This window comes from Nicotiana attenuata, chromosome 5 (genome assembly GCF_001879085.1).
Source record: "Nicotiana attenuata strain UT chromosome 5, NIATTr2, whole genome shotgun sequence".
Classification (NCBI taxonomy): Eukaryota; Viridiplantae; Streptophyta; class Magnoliopsida; order Solanales; family Solanaceae; genus Nicotiana; species Nicotiana attenuata.
The window spans coordinates 8584874-8602162 of record NC_031993.1 but is presented as its reverse complement, the minus strand read 5'-3'; the positions used below and the strand labels follow the sequence as shown (position 1 = coordinate 8602162).

The window sequence follows — 17289 nt, the reverse complement described above, 5'->3', positions numbered from 1 at the left end:
TTAATCTTAATACAGATGTGTATTCAGATTGAGACGTCTTAATTTTTAAAAAAAAAAAACAAATGAGGCCTAAATACTTTTGTTATTATTTAATTTCTGTATTACAATTACAAAATAACTGATTAGCGAACAAACAACCCCTTAAAGGATTACATTTCCTCTCCTTTACAGTTTAGTCCTTTTATCTTTTAAGTTTAAGGTTCTATATTTAGAGATTAGGCCTAATAATACGTCATTGTAGTTACTCTTTTAATCCTCTGTCGTTTCTCCTTCCCCTCCCCTGTATATGACAAAAATTAAATAAAAAAACAAAAATCCTCTGCCAATTCTGTTACGTGAGGTACCGTACGATTGTCAGGCCTCGTTGCCCACTACCACAAGGCACACTAAGCAGCCGGAAATGGAAATATATATATAAACATCCATTGTATGTAAATGTTTTATGCAATGAAAGAATTTACTCGAATTTAGTTCTCTTTTACAAAATTTCGGTTCCTTCTTCTTACTATTTCAATGGAGGTCACTGAACAGTTAGTTCCTCAGCAATATAACAGTGATAAAGAGAAATCTGCTGAAGTGACTTTTATTAGGTCAAGGAAGTCAACTAAAATAGCTATGGAGAAATTAAAGGGAATTAATCAGCAATTGGATGAATGGGATGAAGAAGACAGAAATATAGGTAGAAAAAGAAGGGGTAAAAATGAGAAAATTGGGAGTAAAAAAAAGTGTAAAAACCAGAAGCTTGAGGGAGAAGAAATAGTGGAAGCTGGATCAGATTCTGGAAGATATTCTATGCGACAAATGAAATCAAATCCCAGAAACAGAAAGAGGAAGGATGAAAATGTTCAAATATCTTAACCTTCTTAATACTACTACTAGATTCGCAAATGTGATCATTTAATTTATGAATTTAAGCTATATATGAACACTGTTGCAGCAGTTTACTTGCTATTTATTTTAGGTTAACAATCAATCTTTATTAAGTAGAGCTACCTGTAATTACCTTTTAAGTGACATGATAGTGTAGATTTTTTTATACCGATAATGTATAGAACTTAAATTTGTTATTTATTCCTCTAGAATATGAGTACTAATACCGAATTGTCTTTGTTTTGAATTCAAAACATGGGCAGGGGAATGAGTTTGAATCAAATATGTGTCATCAGTGCCAGAGGAATGACAAAGGAAGGGTTGTTCGTTGCACCAACTGTAGAACAAAGCGATATTGTGTTCCTTGCATGACCAGATGGTACCCAAAAACCCTTTACCCTCACTATTCCGGTTTTAAGTGTATTACTTTCCTTTTTATTCTGTTTCGGAAAGACTGTCACATTTCTATATTTAGTTAGTTATTAGTGTCCTTAATGACACTCGAATGTCATATGCTTAAGACCACAAGAGAAGGGTATTTTTGGTATATTATACACACTTTTAGTTTAAGAGAACATGATTCAAAAGTTTTCTGTACATTCTTAAACCTCGTGCCCAGTCAAACTAAGAGACTGGAGTATGTTATTGGTTTTCGTTTACGTGAGTAATCTTACTGAGATTTTAAATGTAAAGTTGGACTTGAGAGGAGACAGTCCTCTGCACCTTGTGGCTTATTTGAGCAATTTTGCCTCTTAATGAGTTATTGCAATTGTCACAACTGATAAAATGCTAAGCATGAAGAGCATTTTAACAACTTGAAGCTTCATAGTGTCATATTCAACACCGATTCTCAATTGTGCAGTTTTCTTTTCGTGTTTCTGATGACCGCTTTTTCCCTTTATGATCAATAATAGGTACCCTGGGATGCCTGAGGAGGCTTTTGTCGAGTCTTGTCCTGTTTGTTGTCAAATCTGTAATTGCAAAGCATGCTTACGCCTAGACGGGCCTATAAGGGTTGGTTTCTTTTGTTGTTTCCACTTTTATTAAGTTACAAGTTAACAGTATATGCGGCACGCTTATCCAAAGTTTTGTTGCAGGCTTTGAAGAACTTAGGATTTGAGATCAGTGAAGAAGAAAAGGTTCAATATTCTAAATTTATCTTGCAAAAACTTTTGCCTCTCTTGAGAAGAATCAATACAGAGCAAGTGATGGAGATGGAGGTTGAAGCTAAGATTCAAGGTTCTATAATCTTGTTCAAAGATCGGATGCCGTAACATTTATATTTTTCATTTGATATGCAGTATACTTCTCATTTGGGAAACCCTTAGTACGCATTTAGATTCTGCTAGGTGATATATACTGGCGCAGCTAGAAAAGATAACAAAATAGTCATATCTCTTCCATTTATTTGCAGATGGTTGAGTTTAAAAGGATTTGAAATGTTAAATAGAGGATGTTTTAACATACTTGCTGTTTCCTATATAAGGAAGAATAGTTTCATCTAGCGGTAGAGAGATACCAACTTCTTCCAAGAAAAACCGAATGCATCATGCATCTTCATCTGTTTCCTATTATAGCTAGAATTTCCCGTATTTATTTGGGCAGGATTACCAGTGTCAAATCTAAAGCTGCAGAAGGAAAAGTGTCATAGGAATGAGCGAGTGTACTGGTAAATATGAAGAACCTCTTTTTTCCCTGTCAATTCTCTTGGAATGATTTTCAAGTAAACTGAATTGAGCAATGTTTTGTGCAGCGATAACTGCCAAACATCCATTGTTGATTTTCACAGAAATTGTTCCAGCTGTTCGTATGATCTTTGCCTTACTTGTTGCCGGGAGCTTAGAGATGGTCATCTTAAGGGAGGTGAAGAAGTCATCATTGAATTCACAGACAAAGGTTATGCTTATTTGCATGGTGATATGACAGCTAATAATAGAACTTCAAGGAGTAGATTTTCCAAGAACAAGGTTGACAATAATCCCGTGGGAGATGCCGAGTTTGCATATGAAATGGAGCCTAGGGATAATGGAGGGCTTCCGCCAGAGAATTCTGGTGGTCGTGCTGGTGAATGGAAATCCAATGTAGATAGCAGCATCCCTTGTCCACCAGAGAATTTTGGTGGCTGTGGTAAGGGAAGTTTAGAGCTGAAGTGCCTGCTGTCAAATTCAAAGAATCCGGTCTCTGAGTTGTTGGCAAAGGCTGAATATATTGCCAAAAGATGTGAATTGGAACACATGCCTCAAATACCTCAGGGGTCATGCTTATGTATAAAATTAGTTGATGAAACTGATGTGCAGAAAAGTAAATTGCGTAAAGCAGCATCACGTGACGATTCAGATGACAATTATTTATACTGTCCAGCAGCTAAAGATCTTCAGCAGGAGGATCTGAAGCATTTCCAGTGCCATTGGCTGAAAGGTGAGCCTGTGATTGTTAGTAATGTGCATGAAACTGCGTCAGGGTTAAGCTGGGAGCCCATGGTTATGTGGCGAGCGTGTCGCCAGATGAAGAACTTAAAACATCCCATTCTTTTGGATGTCAGCGCCATCAACTCATTGGATTGGTGTGAGGTCAGTTTATTACTTCACAATGATACATGAAGCAAAATTATATGCCTTTCTTTTGGGTGGGGAGGAGGAGGAGGATTATTTATGTGCATCTTGGTAATCTCTATTTACTATCTCAGCGTACTTCGTGAGACATCAATTTGTAGTTTTCCTTGCTCTAAAAATATCTTAGTAAAATTGTTTTACTCTAGTTGCATGACTATATTGAAGAATCTCTCCGTCCCTTTTGTGTCATCTGTGGTTCTCTTGATGACAATATAATTGGGTTGCAAACAGAAATACAAATCAGTATGCAGAATAGATCAAAATCTAATGCTTGATACAAAGTTCAATGCTATGATTGTAACCTCAATGCTAGGGTTTTTAGATCATTTGATGATACTAATTTAGGGTGGGATTTTCAAGCATCCATTTTGGATGTGTATTCTCTGTGTTTCCTTTTATAATAGATGATTCTTTTTTGCTTTTTGTGCTTTTTTAACTCATGAAACACTATTTGTGTGAACCAATTATTGTAACAAACTTCTTGACAATGCATTGGAGTTGAGCTGGGAACATTTGGTTATGTGGCGTGTTTGTCAATAAACAAAGAAGGTTTGTCCAGTCATCTATTCTAGAACTGTGAGCCACAAGCTAACATTGTTGCACCTTATGCTATGCCTGATTATCCTAATAACCGCATGACTATGCAAGTTTACTAATTTCTCCATTCTGGTATGGATCTATCCATAGTTTTGTAGTTCAAAGTCTTCGTAAAACACAATCGTGACCCTATTATAGCTTAAAATTTTCAACTTCGTCTGACCATAAGTCATGCTTGGGATCTTATTGAGTAGTTCTATAAGTGATCTCTTCTTGCTCTTTGGCAAGTGGTATTTGATCTAGTTCCAGAACTTGATCTCATTGCTGTATTGTCAGCTTTGTGTCTTGTTATTTGTCAGCTTTGTGTCTTGTTCATTACATTATGCGAGAGTGACGTGGCCAAATCAACAAATTGTTGCAAAATGGATTGAAAGTATTTTAATACTTTCATCCCAAAAGAAAAAATGCTTATCCAAAACTCGAACTATCTGCAACTGCATTTACAAGTAACCTCATTGTACATTCTAGTTACTTCTCTGGATGAGTTTGAGGGTTAAAGGAAACACATCAACCAGAAGGCTTACTTATTGCACATATTAATTGTGTTAGTGTAATTAACCCCTTAATGTTTTAAAAATAGTAGTGGGTGAAAACCTTGGAGACCAGGGTTCAAATTCCAGTAGAGAAAAAAGCATTAGATGATTTCTTCCCATGTGCCTAAGCCTTGGTGGACAAAGTCACGCGGTATCTGTACTGATGGGAGGTAGTTGGTACTCAGTGAAATAGTCGAGGTCCGCGCGCTGGCACTGCACCACCATTTTAAAAAAATTTAATGATATAAATCATTACCACTCTTACAAATCATCTAAATTACTTTGCACAGTAGTTAACTCCTGTTTTTTGACATATTGCTCTCCGTAAGTCTGTTTTAGCTCAAGTGCAGTGTCTCATTTTCAAATTCTAAGTCATATGTAATTAAGAAATTGACTATTTGAGTTTGTGTAAATATGCTTTGTGAACATTGGAAATAATTGAGGCCTAGATTCTGGTAAATTATATTTCCATGTTATCTCAAATTACTTTATCCTGGATACCATGCAGCTGGAGATAAATATTCACCAGTTTTTCAAAGGATATATGGAGGGTCGCTTTGACAGTTTTGGGTGGCCTCAACTCTTAAAGTTGAATGACTGGCCACCATCAGGTCTATTTGATGAGCGGCTGCCGCGTCATGGTGCAGAATTTTGTAGCTGTTTACCTTTTAAGGAGTATACACATCCTCAACATGGCTATCTCAATCTTGCTCTAAAACTTCCTGATAATTGTTTGAAGCCAGATTTGGGGCCTAAGGCATACATTGCGTATGGTTTTCCTAAGGAGCTTGGACGCGGAGACTCAGTCACCAAGCTGCACTATTATGTGTCTGATACGGTATGTTTGGCTCCTGGTAACATTGCTGGTACTGTAGAAATCTGGAAGTTTCTGAAATTTTAACATGCACACAAATATTTTTGGGGCATTTTGATAAGTGACGTTGAGAAACATACGATAAGGCTATCCAAGTTCCTGCTCGAGGTTTAATGTTTTCTTGAAATTATCTTTTAGGTGTTTTTGTTGATGCACACTCAAGCTGCCGTGCCAGCAGCTGATCAGCTCTCGGCCATAGAGAACCTGAAACAGAAGCACAAAGCACAGGATCAGAAGGAATTTGCAACTGATGCTTACAGGACTCATGGGAGGATTAAGGATTGGGTCCCTAGTGTAAATGGAAAAACTGTCTTGAATGAGCTGAGCATTTCTCAGGAGAAGCAGAACTGTGATGGTTTGGAAGTGGAAAAAAGTAATAAAGCTGAGAAAAAGAAGTATAGCCAGCAAGGTGTAGAAGCAGATTGTGAAACAAATGGAGAGGCAGACCAATTTCAAAATAGAGAAGACGCAGACGGTGGTGCTCTATGGGATGTCTTTAGGCGGAAAGATATTCCTGAACTGGAGGAATATCTCAGGAAGCACTTTAGGGAATTTCGGCACATATATGGCTCACCCTTGCCGCAGGTAAAGATAAGTGAGCAACTTTCATTTACTTGTCGTTTCGAAGTTCATAAAATAATTTATCTTTATCCATGTGCTGCCTCCCCCTTGACTATAAGTCCACATTGTCATTTGTTGTTCCTTTCTCTTGGCTTGAATCTCCATAGGCTGACTTATATTTTGGGTTTGTTTATGATGATCATCTTTTACTTAAAACAATAAGCAGTTAAAGTTAAGCTCTACCTCATTGCTCATCGCTAAAGACTCCCTCTACCAATCGCTAAGGATCTTTTGATCTTTATGTTTCGCTTCTTTATTATGTGTAACTGCCAATTCAGAATTCGGGTTTAACTAGCAATCATTTGTTAGTTTGGAGAGCCATTGACTGATGGTCAGACATTTTGCTACGCGGTGATGGTCACCATAATTACTATGGAGTAATGGCCTGATATTTTGGTTCAGGTGATTGTTATTGTATTTGCTGTAGACTGATCGTGTGATGTTAAGATATTGGTAATTGTCATTATAATCACTTTGAAGTTTAGTGTGAAAACATTTATTTTACGTTATAGGTCTTCAATTCTGTCGATAGACGTTAGCTATGTTGTTGGTTCCTTCTATTTTATGGTTCAGGAATTACATATCTTAGCTAGCGAAAGTTTCAATTGAAATTTGATATCGCATCAAACTCCTATATATTTGACCTGATGTCTTAATTGATTAATCCAAAAAGATATTTTTCGTAAGTGGCATTTCAGAAAGCTTTGTTTGTGAAGTGGAGAACAGGTTAAAATCCTTGTCTTCGATGTGTCTTAAATTTTAAACATTCTCCTGGAAGGTAGTGAGAATAGGTTGAGGGTCCTTGCCATACACTGTTTTCTTTTTGCTGTGTGTTCTGCTTAGAATGCTTGTCAAAAAATCCTTGTATAGTGAGTCGTGCTATAGTTTTTCCTGTCCTCCCTTTATGAAGAGATAAATGGATTTGTTCTTTTCTACCATGTCTCAGTTTGAATTTGGATACCTGTCTTATTCTTATTGTTCCGTTGCAGGTTGTTCATCCCATTCATGATGAAACTTTCTACTTGAGCACAGAGCATAAAAGGAGACTAAAGGAAGAATATGGTCATATTATTCTCTTATTCATTTGCCAATTCTTTGCACGGCACATTAGAAAGCAGTTTCTAGACTGCAGCCTTGCAATTACTGTGCTCTCATACTTTCCTTTTGCAGGCATTGAACCATGGACTTTTGTTCAAAAATTAGGTGAAGCTATTTTTATTCCTGCTGGATGCCCTCATCAAATCAGAAATTTAAAGGTATATAATGAGTTCATCTCTCTATCCCGAGTGTGGCTCATTTTTGTCAGCCTTTCTGACAGCAATTTTGCGGTATTAGGGAAGTCCGATAGCACATAGTATGATCACTCTCTTTTCCTGAAAAGTCTGCTTTTAGACGTCATAGTCTTTCATGTTGCTTTAAAGTATCCTCTATCCAATTACAGCTTCTCGAATGGCACGTTCCTACTGCTTTATGCAGAGTGAGAAAAAGATAGAAATGAAATTGGGCATTTCTAACATGAATGTCTACAAGAATGGATTTTATTCTGATAGCTTTTGGTGCATAGATGCTACTGAGGTGTGCAACAACGCTATGAATATGTAAACATCTGTCCATTATCATGTTTGTCTCTGTTGGTCAGAAGTCCTTTTCTATGTTACAAGGAGGTAAAAATCAAGTATCTGGTCTGGAATGGAGCCTGAAAATTTATCGATCAATCAAATGTTGAGATAGATAACTATGTCTTGTTTTTCTCAAAGTACGCATCTTTCGGTAGTTTCTTCTTATGGATGTATCTTCCTGCACAGATGTGATTTGCACTATAGGATCTTAGCTTAGTGAACTAAGCTCGATGACTACTGGTGTGTTCATGTTTACAGTCCTGCATCAACGTTGCTGTTGATTTTGTTTCACCTGAAAATGTGAATGAGTGCATCCGTTTGACCGAGGAGTTTCGCCAGCTTCCCAGAAATCATGTTGCTAGGGAAGATAAGTTGGAGGTACGTTGATCCTTATTTCTCCTTCTTCTTCCTTTTTTCTTTTTTTGATAAGTGGTGCTCTTGACATGCTTCTGCCCCTCTTAATCATCTGTAACTAGAAAAGTGCTATGTTTTTTGATATTATGTTCTTTTCCTCAAAAGCATGGTCAAGAGAGTATCACAAAATGTACCATAAGCACCTAATGAGCACCACCTAGTAGAAAATTTTTTGGAAAGGTAAAATTCCATAGTTTGGAATATAGTTGTCTTGTGCAAATGTCACATGTTCTTGTTTCATTGATTGCCTTTTTCTAGACTTGTTTTTATTCATTTCTTTATTTAAGATCGTTTTTTTGTATTTTATTCTGTTTTGGCATGGAAAAGTTCTAACCATTTTCCCAGCATCCTCCCTTTTATCTTCTTACCATGTAGCATGACATGAGTGTTTTGGTGATGTTGCAACCAATGTGTTTACGCAGTTTCACCCTCTGTTTAGCCTTTCACGTTGGAGTCCTTGGTCTAGGTCATTTCTCAAACACCTGATTAATTATGCTTGATTTTTGAAAATAAACTCCTTATTAATTACTTTAATTATGAAATTAGATGTTTAAGTTTGTATGTCCTCATTACATGTTGCAAGCTTTACAATCTGCGCTACATTGATGTTAAAATGATATCCATTTGAGCACTGGGTACATATTTTATATAGGAAATGGTCATAGTTTCCCCTGTACTACAAAATGAAGCTACTTTGCCATCCGTTAGACTTTTGGTCTAATATTACCCCTGCCATTAGGAAAAAGTCTTGTTTTGCCCTAGACCCCAAAGGATCCCCAACCTGAGGATAACTTTAAATCATAGTCAAAAGTTAAGGGTAAATTTGGACCCTTTTTCTCAAAGAATTTGGATACGTGGAGTCGAATTTCAACGCTGGACCTCTGTTAATGGCAAGGGCAAATACGTGACCATTTGCTAATGGCAATGGTATGAATGGATCAAAAGTGTAATGGAGGACAACATTGAGCAACTTCGGATAGTACAGGGACAAATATGGACCTTTCTATTTAGTTTCATATGACATGTTATTGTTCTCACAGCAAACAGTGTGTGCATGTTTAAAGATTATGTAAATTTGCCTGTGCGGCTTCAGGTAAAGAAAATAATTGTTCGTGCAGTGAGCCAAGCAGTGGATCATTTGGAGAAAACAACATTGTAAGAACACTGCTCCTTTTTCACGAAGTTATGCCCTTATTTTCTTTTTGCTTACACATGAAACTTATTCGTTACATTAAAAAAACTTAACCTTTTTTTATCTTATGTCTTATACAACTTTCCTTCCAACTCTGTATGCCTTTTAAAGCTTTTGTGCTCTGGTCTTATTCTGGTCTCTGGATATGCTTAAAGCATAATGTCATTTCTGATTTTGTTGCCCATGGAGCTTTTATCATCTGGTTTTGTCATTCTGGACATGCTTAAAGCTTTGCATCCTTGCTATTATCACCAACTCGGATAGTGATTAATGCTTGTGTCTTATGTTGAAACACACAACCATTTAAAGACAGTTTAGATACTAGTGGCTTTGTTGCCGCATAATGCATTTGAGGAAAAAAAGTTGGGAACTCTCCTCTGTGAATCTCAAAAGATAAATACCCCTATTATTTGTAGCTCCAAAGTGGGAAAACCACCGTGGTTAGTGCTTTTCCTTCCGGCTCTCTAGAGGCCTCATTTGTTTGCACTTAATGGAGGTCTGAATCTTAATCATTCAGATCTCAGACATTAAGTGCGTTTCTTTTTAAAGTCTGAATCTTAATTATTCATATCTTAATCATCAAGTGTGTTTGTTTTTTTTTACTTCACAACCGCTTAATGGGTCTGAATAGCTCTGTATGATTAAGATCTATAATAGAGACTTAATTTCATTAAGATGCTATCATATATTCATTATTAACTGCCGCCACCGCCTACCATTATCAACTACCACCATGCCACCACCACCACCATACTCAACCATCACCACCACCCACCACCACCACCACCACGATCACGCCACCATCATCCTTACATAGCCTCCATTATCGACCATCACCACCTACTATCCCCACCACTCCGACCACCATCATTCTCACCCACAATCAACACTCATCCGCCTCAACTACCACAACTAACCACCCCATCACCATCAACAACCACAGCCGGCACAGCCCATCAATATAACCTATCACCACCCACCCACCACCTTCCTCAATCACAACTACTACCACCACCCGACATTATTAACTACCACCACCTACCACCACCATCCTCAATCATAATTGCCACCACTACCAATCACTACTAGCTACTAGCATGAACCACCATCATCAACCAAAACTACCACCAACCACCGCCTCTAGTCGGCATTCACCCGTTAGCCATCACCACCAACAACTATCATATTTTAAAAAACTATATATTTTATTGATAGAATATTAGATTAGTTAGTATTTCATTTGAATTTTATGTTTATTAATTTTCAAATAAAGATAAATTTTATACATTCAGATGTTAAAAATCAAACAGTCTTAATTATTTCTATTCAGATCTTAATACACATCTAAATATATTCAGATGTGTATTCGGATTCTGATGTCTTAATCTTAATACACATCTTGATATTCAGATGTGTATTCAGATTCAGACGTCTTAATCTTAAAAAAAAAACAAATGAGGTACCCTTTGTTTATGTATACTTTACATCTTTCATTTTTTCCTGTGGATGCAAGAAGGCACACAGAATCAGGCATTGTTACCGGATCATCCTCATCAAGTCTGATCAGCGAAAGTATAAATGTGAGCCAAAGTACCAACATCTTTCATTTCTGAGTGAAACTTCATTATTTGGCGTGTTTTTCATTTCCTCCTTTATAGGATATGCCAACACCAAGTATGCGAAAATCTTCCTCCGTTTTGGAAGATCTATCTGGCAAGAGTGCCAAAAGAGAAGAATATGTTGCTCCAACTGAGGATGAGAAACCAAGAACTGCTAAAGTTAATCTGTATTCTCCACTTACAAATTCTGTTCATTTGTCTTCAGCAAGCAAGGTTCACACATTTGATATAGATATAATTTCTGGTTTAAATTTTCCTTGTTACTGCCGTATAATTTTATCTATGGAAATATACTTTTATTGGCAGGCTCAAGAAAGCATATTTGTTCCTAGTCAAAAGTTAGAGCAGTCCAATTTAGAGGATGTGGAATTCCACTCAGTTCAATCATTCACGAAGTCTTTGCCAGAGCAGTATTCGAGCACACAATCGGGCCAATCTTCCTCCATTTTGGAAGATCTTTATAGTGGAAAGACTACCAAAACAAAAGAATATGTTGTTCCAACTGAGGATGAGAAACCAAGAACTGTTAAAGTTGATCTATATTCTCCACTTCCAGATTTTGTTTATTTTTCTTCAGCAAACAAGGTTCCCAAAAGAGAGGAATATGTTTCTCTAAATGAGCATGAGAAGCCAAGAACTGCTGAAGTTCATCTACATTCTCCACTTCCAGATTTTGTTCATTTGTCTTCAGCAAACAAGGTTCCCAAAAGAGAGGAATATGTTGCTCTAAATGAGGATGAGAAGCCAAGAACTGCTGAATTTAATCTACATTCTCCACTTCAAGATTTTGCTCATTTGTCTTCAGCAAACAAGGTTCCTAAAAGAGAAGAATATGCTGCTCCAAGTGAGGATGAGAAACCAAGAACTGCTAAATTTACTCCTCTTCCTGATCTTGTTCATTTGTCTTCAGCAGACAAGGTTTGCGCCGTATTCCAATAGTGATACAGATACAATTTCTGGTTTGAATTTTCCTTCTTACTGCCATATAAATTTATCATAGAAATATACTTTTATTGGCAGGCTCAAGAAAGCACATCCGTTCCTTGTCAAAAGTTAAAGCAGTCCAATTCAGAAGAGGTGGAATTCCATTCGGCTCGGTCATTCTCGAAGTCTTTGCCAGAGCAGTATTCCGGAACAGAATCAGGTCTCTGGAGCAACAATGATTCAACCCGAACGCTTAAAAAATTAATATTTGATTGTTCAATCAGACTGTCTTTAGAGGCATTGGCTGACCCAGGGAACGAAGAAGAAATGTGCGGTGCAATTGCTGCTTTAAATGAAGATCCCTCATCGTTTAGTGACAAGCATGGCAAGCAATTGGTAAAACTTAAGCATGAATTCCCTATCATGGTTAAGAAATGGAGGGACTTGGCACAAGCTGAATCAAGTTACCAGGAATTCTTGACCAACTTTGAAAAGGATAAGAAAAAACTGGATGATTGGAATAGATTAGAAGCAAAGTTGATGGCGGAGTATGTGAAAAAGGAGGAGCAAGCTAGAGAATTGGAAGCAGCGCTTCAAACTATAAAGACCAGGCAGAAACAAATCATGGACGAAAGACTAGAAGCCACCCGAGAGGCTCAACGCATTGTCTTGTTAGCTCAAGAAAAAGTCAGCAAGATCGATAGAACCAAAAGTAAATTGGCAACAACAAAGATGGAAATGGATAGCTTGAGAAAAAATTGGTCCAATTTCCAGTCTTCATTCCCTTAGTTATTACATTCAGTTCCTTCTATAGTCACAATTACATTGTAGACTTTCTCTCGACTTTATGCCTTCAGATAGGCCTCTTTTGGTTCCTAGGACTAAATATGTTTTGGAAGGTGAAGTTATAGTCCATATGTACATAATATACAAGTAGCTGCTGCGGCAGATTTTGGCTTTGACTTTGGCTTGCTGTTGGATTACTCTCTTACATGTACATAAGAGAGTGATTCATTACAAGGATCAACATCAAAATTACTATCCAGTTAATACTAGAAATTTGGAAAACAGAGCCTACTGGCTACTTTACTCCCATTCCTAAGCTCGATTTCCCTCGATTCTCTGGACATGATTTACTTATATGGTTGTATAAGGTGAATCAGATTACTGAGTAGACAGAGGTGGAGCTAGGATTTGAAGTTTATTGTTCTGAATTCATCACCGAACTCATATCTCGTCTTAGTTACTGGATTCGAAATTAAATATTTATACATATTTTATGAATTTTTAAATACAAATACTGGGTTTAAGCAGAAGCTACAAGGTTCATCCGAACCTGCAGCTAATGCTCTCCCTTCGCCCCTGACAGTAAATTATGAGACTTTTTATCAAAGGGTTAAAGTAGCTTTACTTTATTTTGATGGTGAAGCAATTTCTTGGATATGATTTATGTTCATGGTTGCACTTGTTCTTAACTGCCCCCTTTTAGAAGAAGAGCTAAAGAAAACCAGAGAGTAAAACTGGTCAAAAACTAGCTAGCACATGTCACCTGAAGCTGATTAAATTTTGATCCATTAATTAATCAGTTGTACTTTTGCTAAACTAGCTCAAATTTTCTCTAAACAACGGCACTACACAGTTAAATTCTGGGTGGGTGCAATACCTGCCTTAATACTTAAAAACTAAACTAAAGTTTCCATTTAATTAAGTAATTTTAAGTACTTTAACATTCATATCTACCGTTAAACAAGAATATTACTCTTCTAATTTACAATGGGTGGCGTATTGATTGGTGGGCAGAGGGGTATATACCTCGCCCAAAGCAGCATAACTGAACACTGCTTATCGAAAAATTATAGTACAATATATGTATATTATGTATCAACAATAAGCAAAATAAAAATATTGGGTATATATAAAAATAACACCACTTATTATTATAAGTACGTTTATTTATTTAGTTGCTTATTTAAAAATTGACACCAACTTATTTAAATATTGATACAACTACAAAAAATTCTAGTGCACCACCGTACTTCGCAAAAAGTTCGGCCTTCGGTAGGGAGGCATATGCCAGACATTGATGTGTGTGTGTGTTTGTAGGTTAATTGTTCATTGGGATCCCACAAGCCACAACAGATCACTGTTAAACTTGTGATAAATAATGCAAAATGGATTTTATATTCTTTCTTGAAGCTTATATTACTTAAACCAAAGCATTACATGGTTCTAACATAATCCCGAAGATATTTGTCACTACCCAAAATTCATTAAAGGTCGTGATGGCGCCGGACACCGCTGTCAGGCAAGCCAACATTAAATAGTTAATTAAATTCTCATTTTAATATTTATTTTTTGAAATCATAAATTTCCTTCAATTTAACCAGTAACAGATGAGCTTTACAGAATAATAAAAATATTTTCCAATTTCAATACTGAATATTCCATAATCATCCCAGAACCCGGTGTCACAAATGCATGAGCAATTACTAGTATTTAAAATACTATAGAATAACTGTCCGGAATACAAATCTGGACAGAAAAGAAAATACAAGTACTCAGAAGGAGACTCTGCTGGCCGCGGATCGTCTCATAAGATGCAGCTCACCTAAGTCTCTGTATCACCTACGCCGCTGCACCCACAAGGCCACTGAACACACATGTGCATGTACAACAAATGTACAGGCAAGTGTAGTATGAGTACGAAAACAACGCGTACCCAGTAAGTATCCCGTCTAACCTTGAAGAAGTAGTGACGAGAGGTCGACTCCGACACTTACTAGTGGTCCAATAATTTAATAATATGAAATTCTAATTAGGCATGATATACAACAATAAACTCAGAACAAGAAATAACTGAACTAGTCTTCTCCATAATTAAGAGCTTAAATCACTTCCTTCCTTTAAAACATGTGATCACACAAACAATGAACTTATATCAATTACAAAAAGGGACTTCCAGTCCTATTATTACACACAAATACCACCGAGGACGTTCGGCCCGATCCAACATAGATGTAAACTATGCACTGCTGAGGGTCGAACAACACGAACAATAGATGCGTCTATTTACCATGCTCGCAAATCATACATGCGACGCGGTCAAACATAAATTTAAGGAATTTACCCCGCTTGCGAATCATACATGCGACGCGGTTACACATAAATTTCTTAAGTTATTATAATATTCTTCAATTCTTTTAAAATTATGAAGTTCAAATGAAAACCTTTCAGTTCCCAATTTTTCCTCAATTTCAACTCCTTTAAAAATATTTAATAAGCTAACTCAATCTCGCTTCTTATCAAGGCAAACAATAAACGTAAATCAACAACAATATCAACAAGGCATGATGTAAGCCCAAAACTACCCGGACATAGGCATAGCTAGTAGCCACGTATGGACTCTCATCACCTCGTACGTACGTAGCCCCCAAAAATAGAAGCACATAATAATTTAGTTCACCTATGGGGTTAATTCCCTCTTACAAGGTTAGAAAGGAGACTTACCTCGCTCCGAAGATCCATATCCGGCTTCCAAGCCCTTCCGATGACTCAAACCGATGTTCAACGCTCCAAAACTAGCTAATAAATGTGCAAACCCATAAAAATATACTCTAATACTCGCAACAATTCGATTTAACAATTTCCCAACTCCGCTCGAAAAGTTGATAAATTCACCCTCGGGCCCACGTGCCCGGATTCCAAAATTTTTCGAAGATAAACTTTACCCATAACCTCACAAACTCAAATATATAATTTATTCTCAATTCCATGCCCAAATCCGTGGTCAAAATCCAAAAATACCAATTTCTAAGTTTCTACCAAACCCCACAATTTCTATAATTTTTCATGTTTAAATCCTTATACGAACCATGTATTTAACTAGCAATAGGTGGGAATCATTTACCTTGACATAGATGACAAAATTCTCCCTTCCAAGAGCTCCAAAAATCGCCCAACCAATTGAAAAATGGAGGAAAAATGGCAAAATTCCGTATTTAAAATGACACTGCCCTTCTTCGTGCTCGCGATCATAGCCTCGCATTCGCGAAGGCTCTTAGTCTCCCCTGCTTCGCGTTCGCGGTTGGAGCTCCGCGTTCGCGAAGGCCAATGGCTCCAAGTCCCCCAGGCTTCCTTCCCTCTTCACGTTCGCGTAGCCTTGGCCGCGTTCGCGAAGGCTTACCCAGCTCCCGCCTCGCGTTTGCGTCCACTGCCTCGCGTTCGCGAAGGCCAAATCCCAGCCGCCTCATAGTTCCTCTTCGGGAACGTGGGAGTCCCTTTGCGTTCGCGAAGAAGGAAACCAGATACAACAACAGCAGCAACAAATCACCCAATTTGGTCCGGAAACCACCCCAAAACACACCCGAGGCCCCTGGGACCCCGTCAAATCATACAAACCAGTTCCATAACATAACACGGACCTGCTCGAGGCCTCAAATCACATCATACAACGCTAAAACCATGAATCGCACTCCAATTCAAGCTTAATGAACTTTAGAATTTCAAACTTCTACATTTGATGCCGAAACCTATCAAATCACGTCCGATTGACCTCAAATTTTGCACACAAGTCACATTCGACATTACGAACCTACTCCAACTTCCGAAATCGGAATCTAACCCCGATATCAAAAAGTCCACCCCCGGTCAAACTTCTCAAAAACCTTCAAGTTTCTAACTTCCGCCAAATGACTTTGAAATGACCTACGGACCTCCATATCCACATCCGGACGCGCTCCCAATACCAGAATCACCATAAGGAGCTATTCCTGAGAATCCCAAATGGACATCGATAACATTGAACTGTAATTCAACCAAAATTTTTGAATTTCTTCCAAAAAGCCAACTTCCACAATAGACGTCGAAACTTTTCCGGGTCATCCAAAACCCGATCCGAACACACGCCCAAATCCGAAGTCATCATACAAACTTGCTGGAACCTTCAAATCCCGATTCCGAGGTTGTTTACTCAAAAATCTAACCTTAGTCAATTTTTCCAACTTAAAGCTTCCGAAATGAGAATTCTCTTTCCATATCGACTCTTTCCCGAATTTCAATTCCGACTATGCGTACGAGTCATAATACCTGAAGTGAAGCTACTCATGACCTCAAACCGCCGAACAACGCTAGCAGTTCCGCCTGCAAAAAGTCGTTGCATAACAAGATTTATAAAAGCCCTAGATCCAGTCACCATTGTTATTTCTAAAGACTCCTCCTATGCCTGCATGCAAAGTAGCTTTTAAGAAAGCACCATCTATATTAAGCTTGACTATGTTTTGATGAGTCTTAATCCAATTAATGTCTATTTTCATCTTAGTTATTTTTAGAAGCTTTGTTTCAGTGAAGAAATTATATTCCTAGGCTTGTTTGGGAACTTCAGAGACACTCATGTCATGATCAAGGTTATTATAATT

General features: G+C 37.5%; 1 protein-coding gene across 3 annotated transcripts; it reads left to right on the top strand.

The window, feature by feature from the left end:
• Positions 270-13101, top strand: LOC109225259 (lysine-specific demethylase JMJ25-like). Of its 3 annotated transcripts, none has more exons than XM_019389863.1 (16): positions 270-427; positions 1134-1249; positions 1785-1884; positions 1968-2109; positions 2476-2539; positions 2624-3440; positions 5121-5450; positions 5625-6071; positions 7097-7169; positions 7278-7363; positions 7985-8104; positions 9234-9295; positions 10846-10912; positions 10991-11164; positions 11258-11869; positions 11972-13101. In XM_019389863.1, exons 2-16 carry the CDS (start codon positions 1155-1157, stop codon positions 12662-12664), a joined length of 3882 nt encoding a protein of 1293 aa, XP_019245408.1. In that variant the 5' UTR covers positions 270-427; positions 1134-1154; the 3' UTR covers positions 12665-13101. The 3 variants fall into 3 exon arrangements, with proteins under 3 accessions (XP_019245408.1, XP_019245407.1, XP_019245406.1); XM_019389862.1 differs by lacking the exon at positions 270-427 and adding an exon at positions 444-843 and having other exon boundaries at positions 10849-10912; XM_019389861.1 differs by lacking the exon at positions 270-427 and adding an exon at positions 444-843.

What these genes read in the sequence shown, in the direction of transcription:
- LOC109225259 (XM_019389861.1), top strand. Translation starts at nt 514, where the DNA reads ATGGAGGTCACTGAACAGTTAGTTCCTCAGCAATATAACAGTGATAAA. An exon ending in AGGAATGAGCGAGTGTACTG is followed by an intron (nt 2,540 to 2,623) that starts GTAAATATGAAG and finishes TGTTTTGTGCAG; the next exon opens with CGATAACTGCCAAACATCCA. An exon ending in ATTTGTCTTCAGCAAGCAAG is followed by an intron (nt 11,165 to 11,257) that starts GTTCACACATTT and finishes TTTTATTGGCAG; the next exon opens with GCTCAAGAAAGCATATTTGT.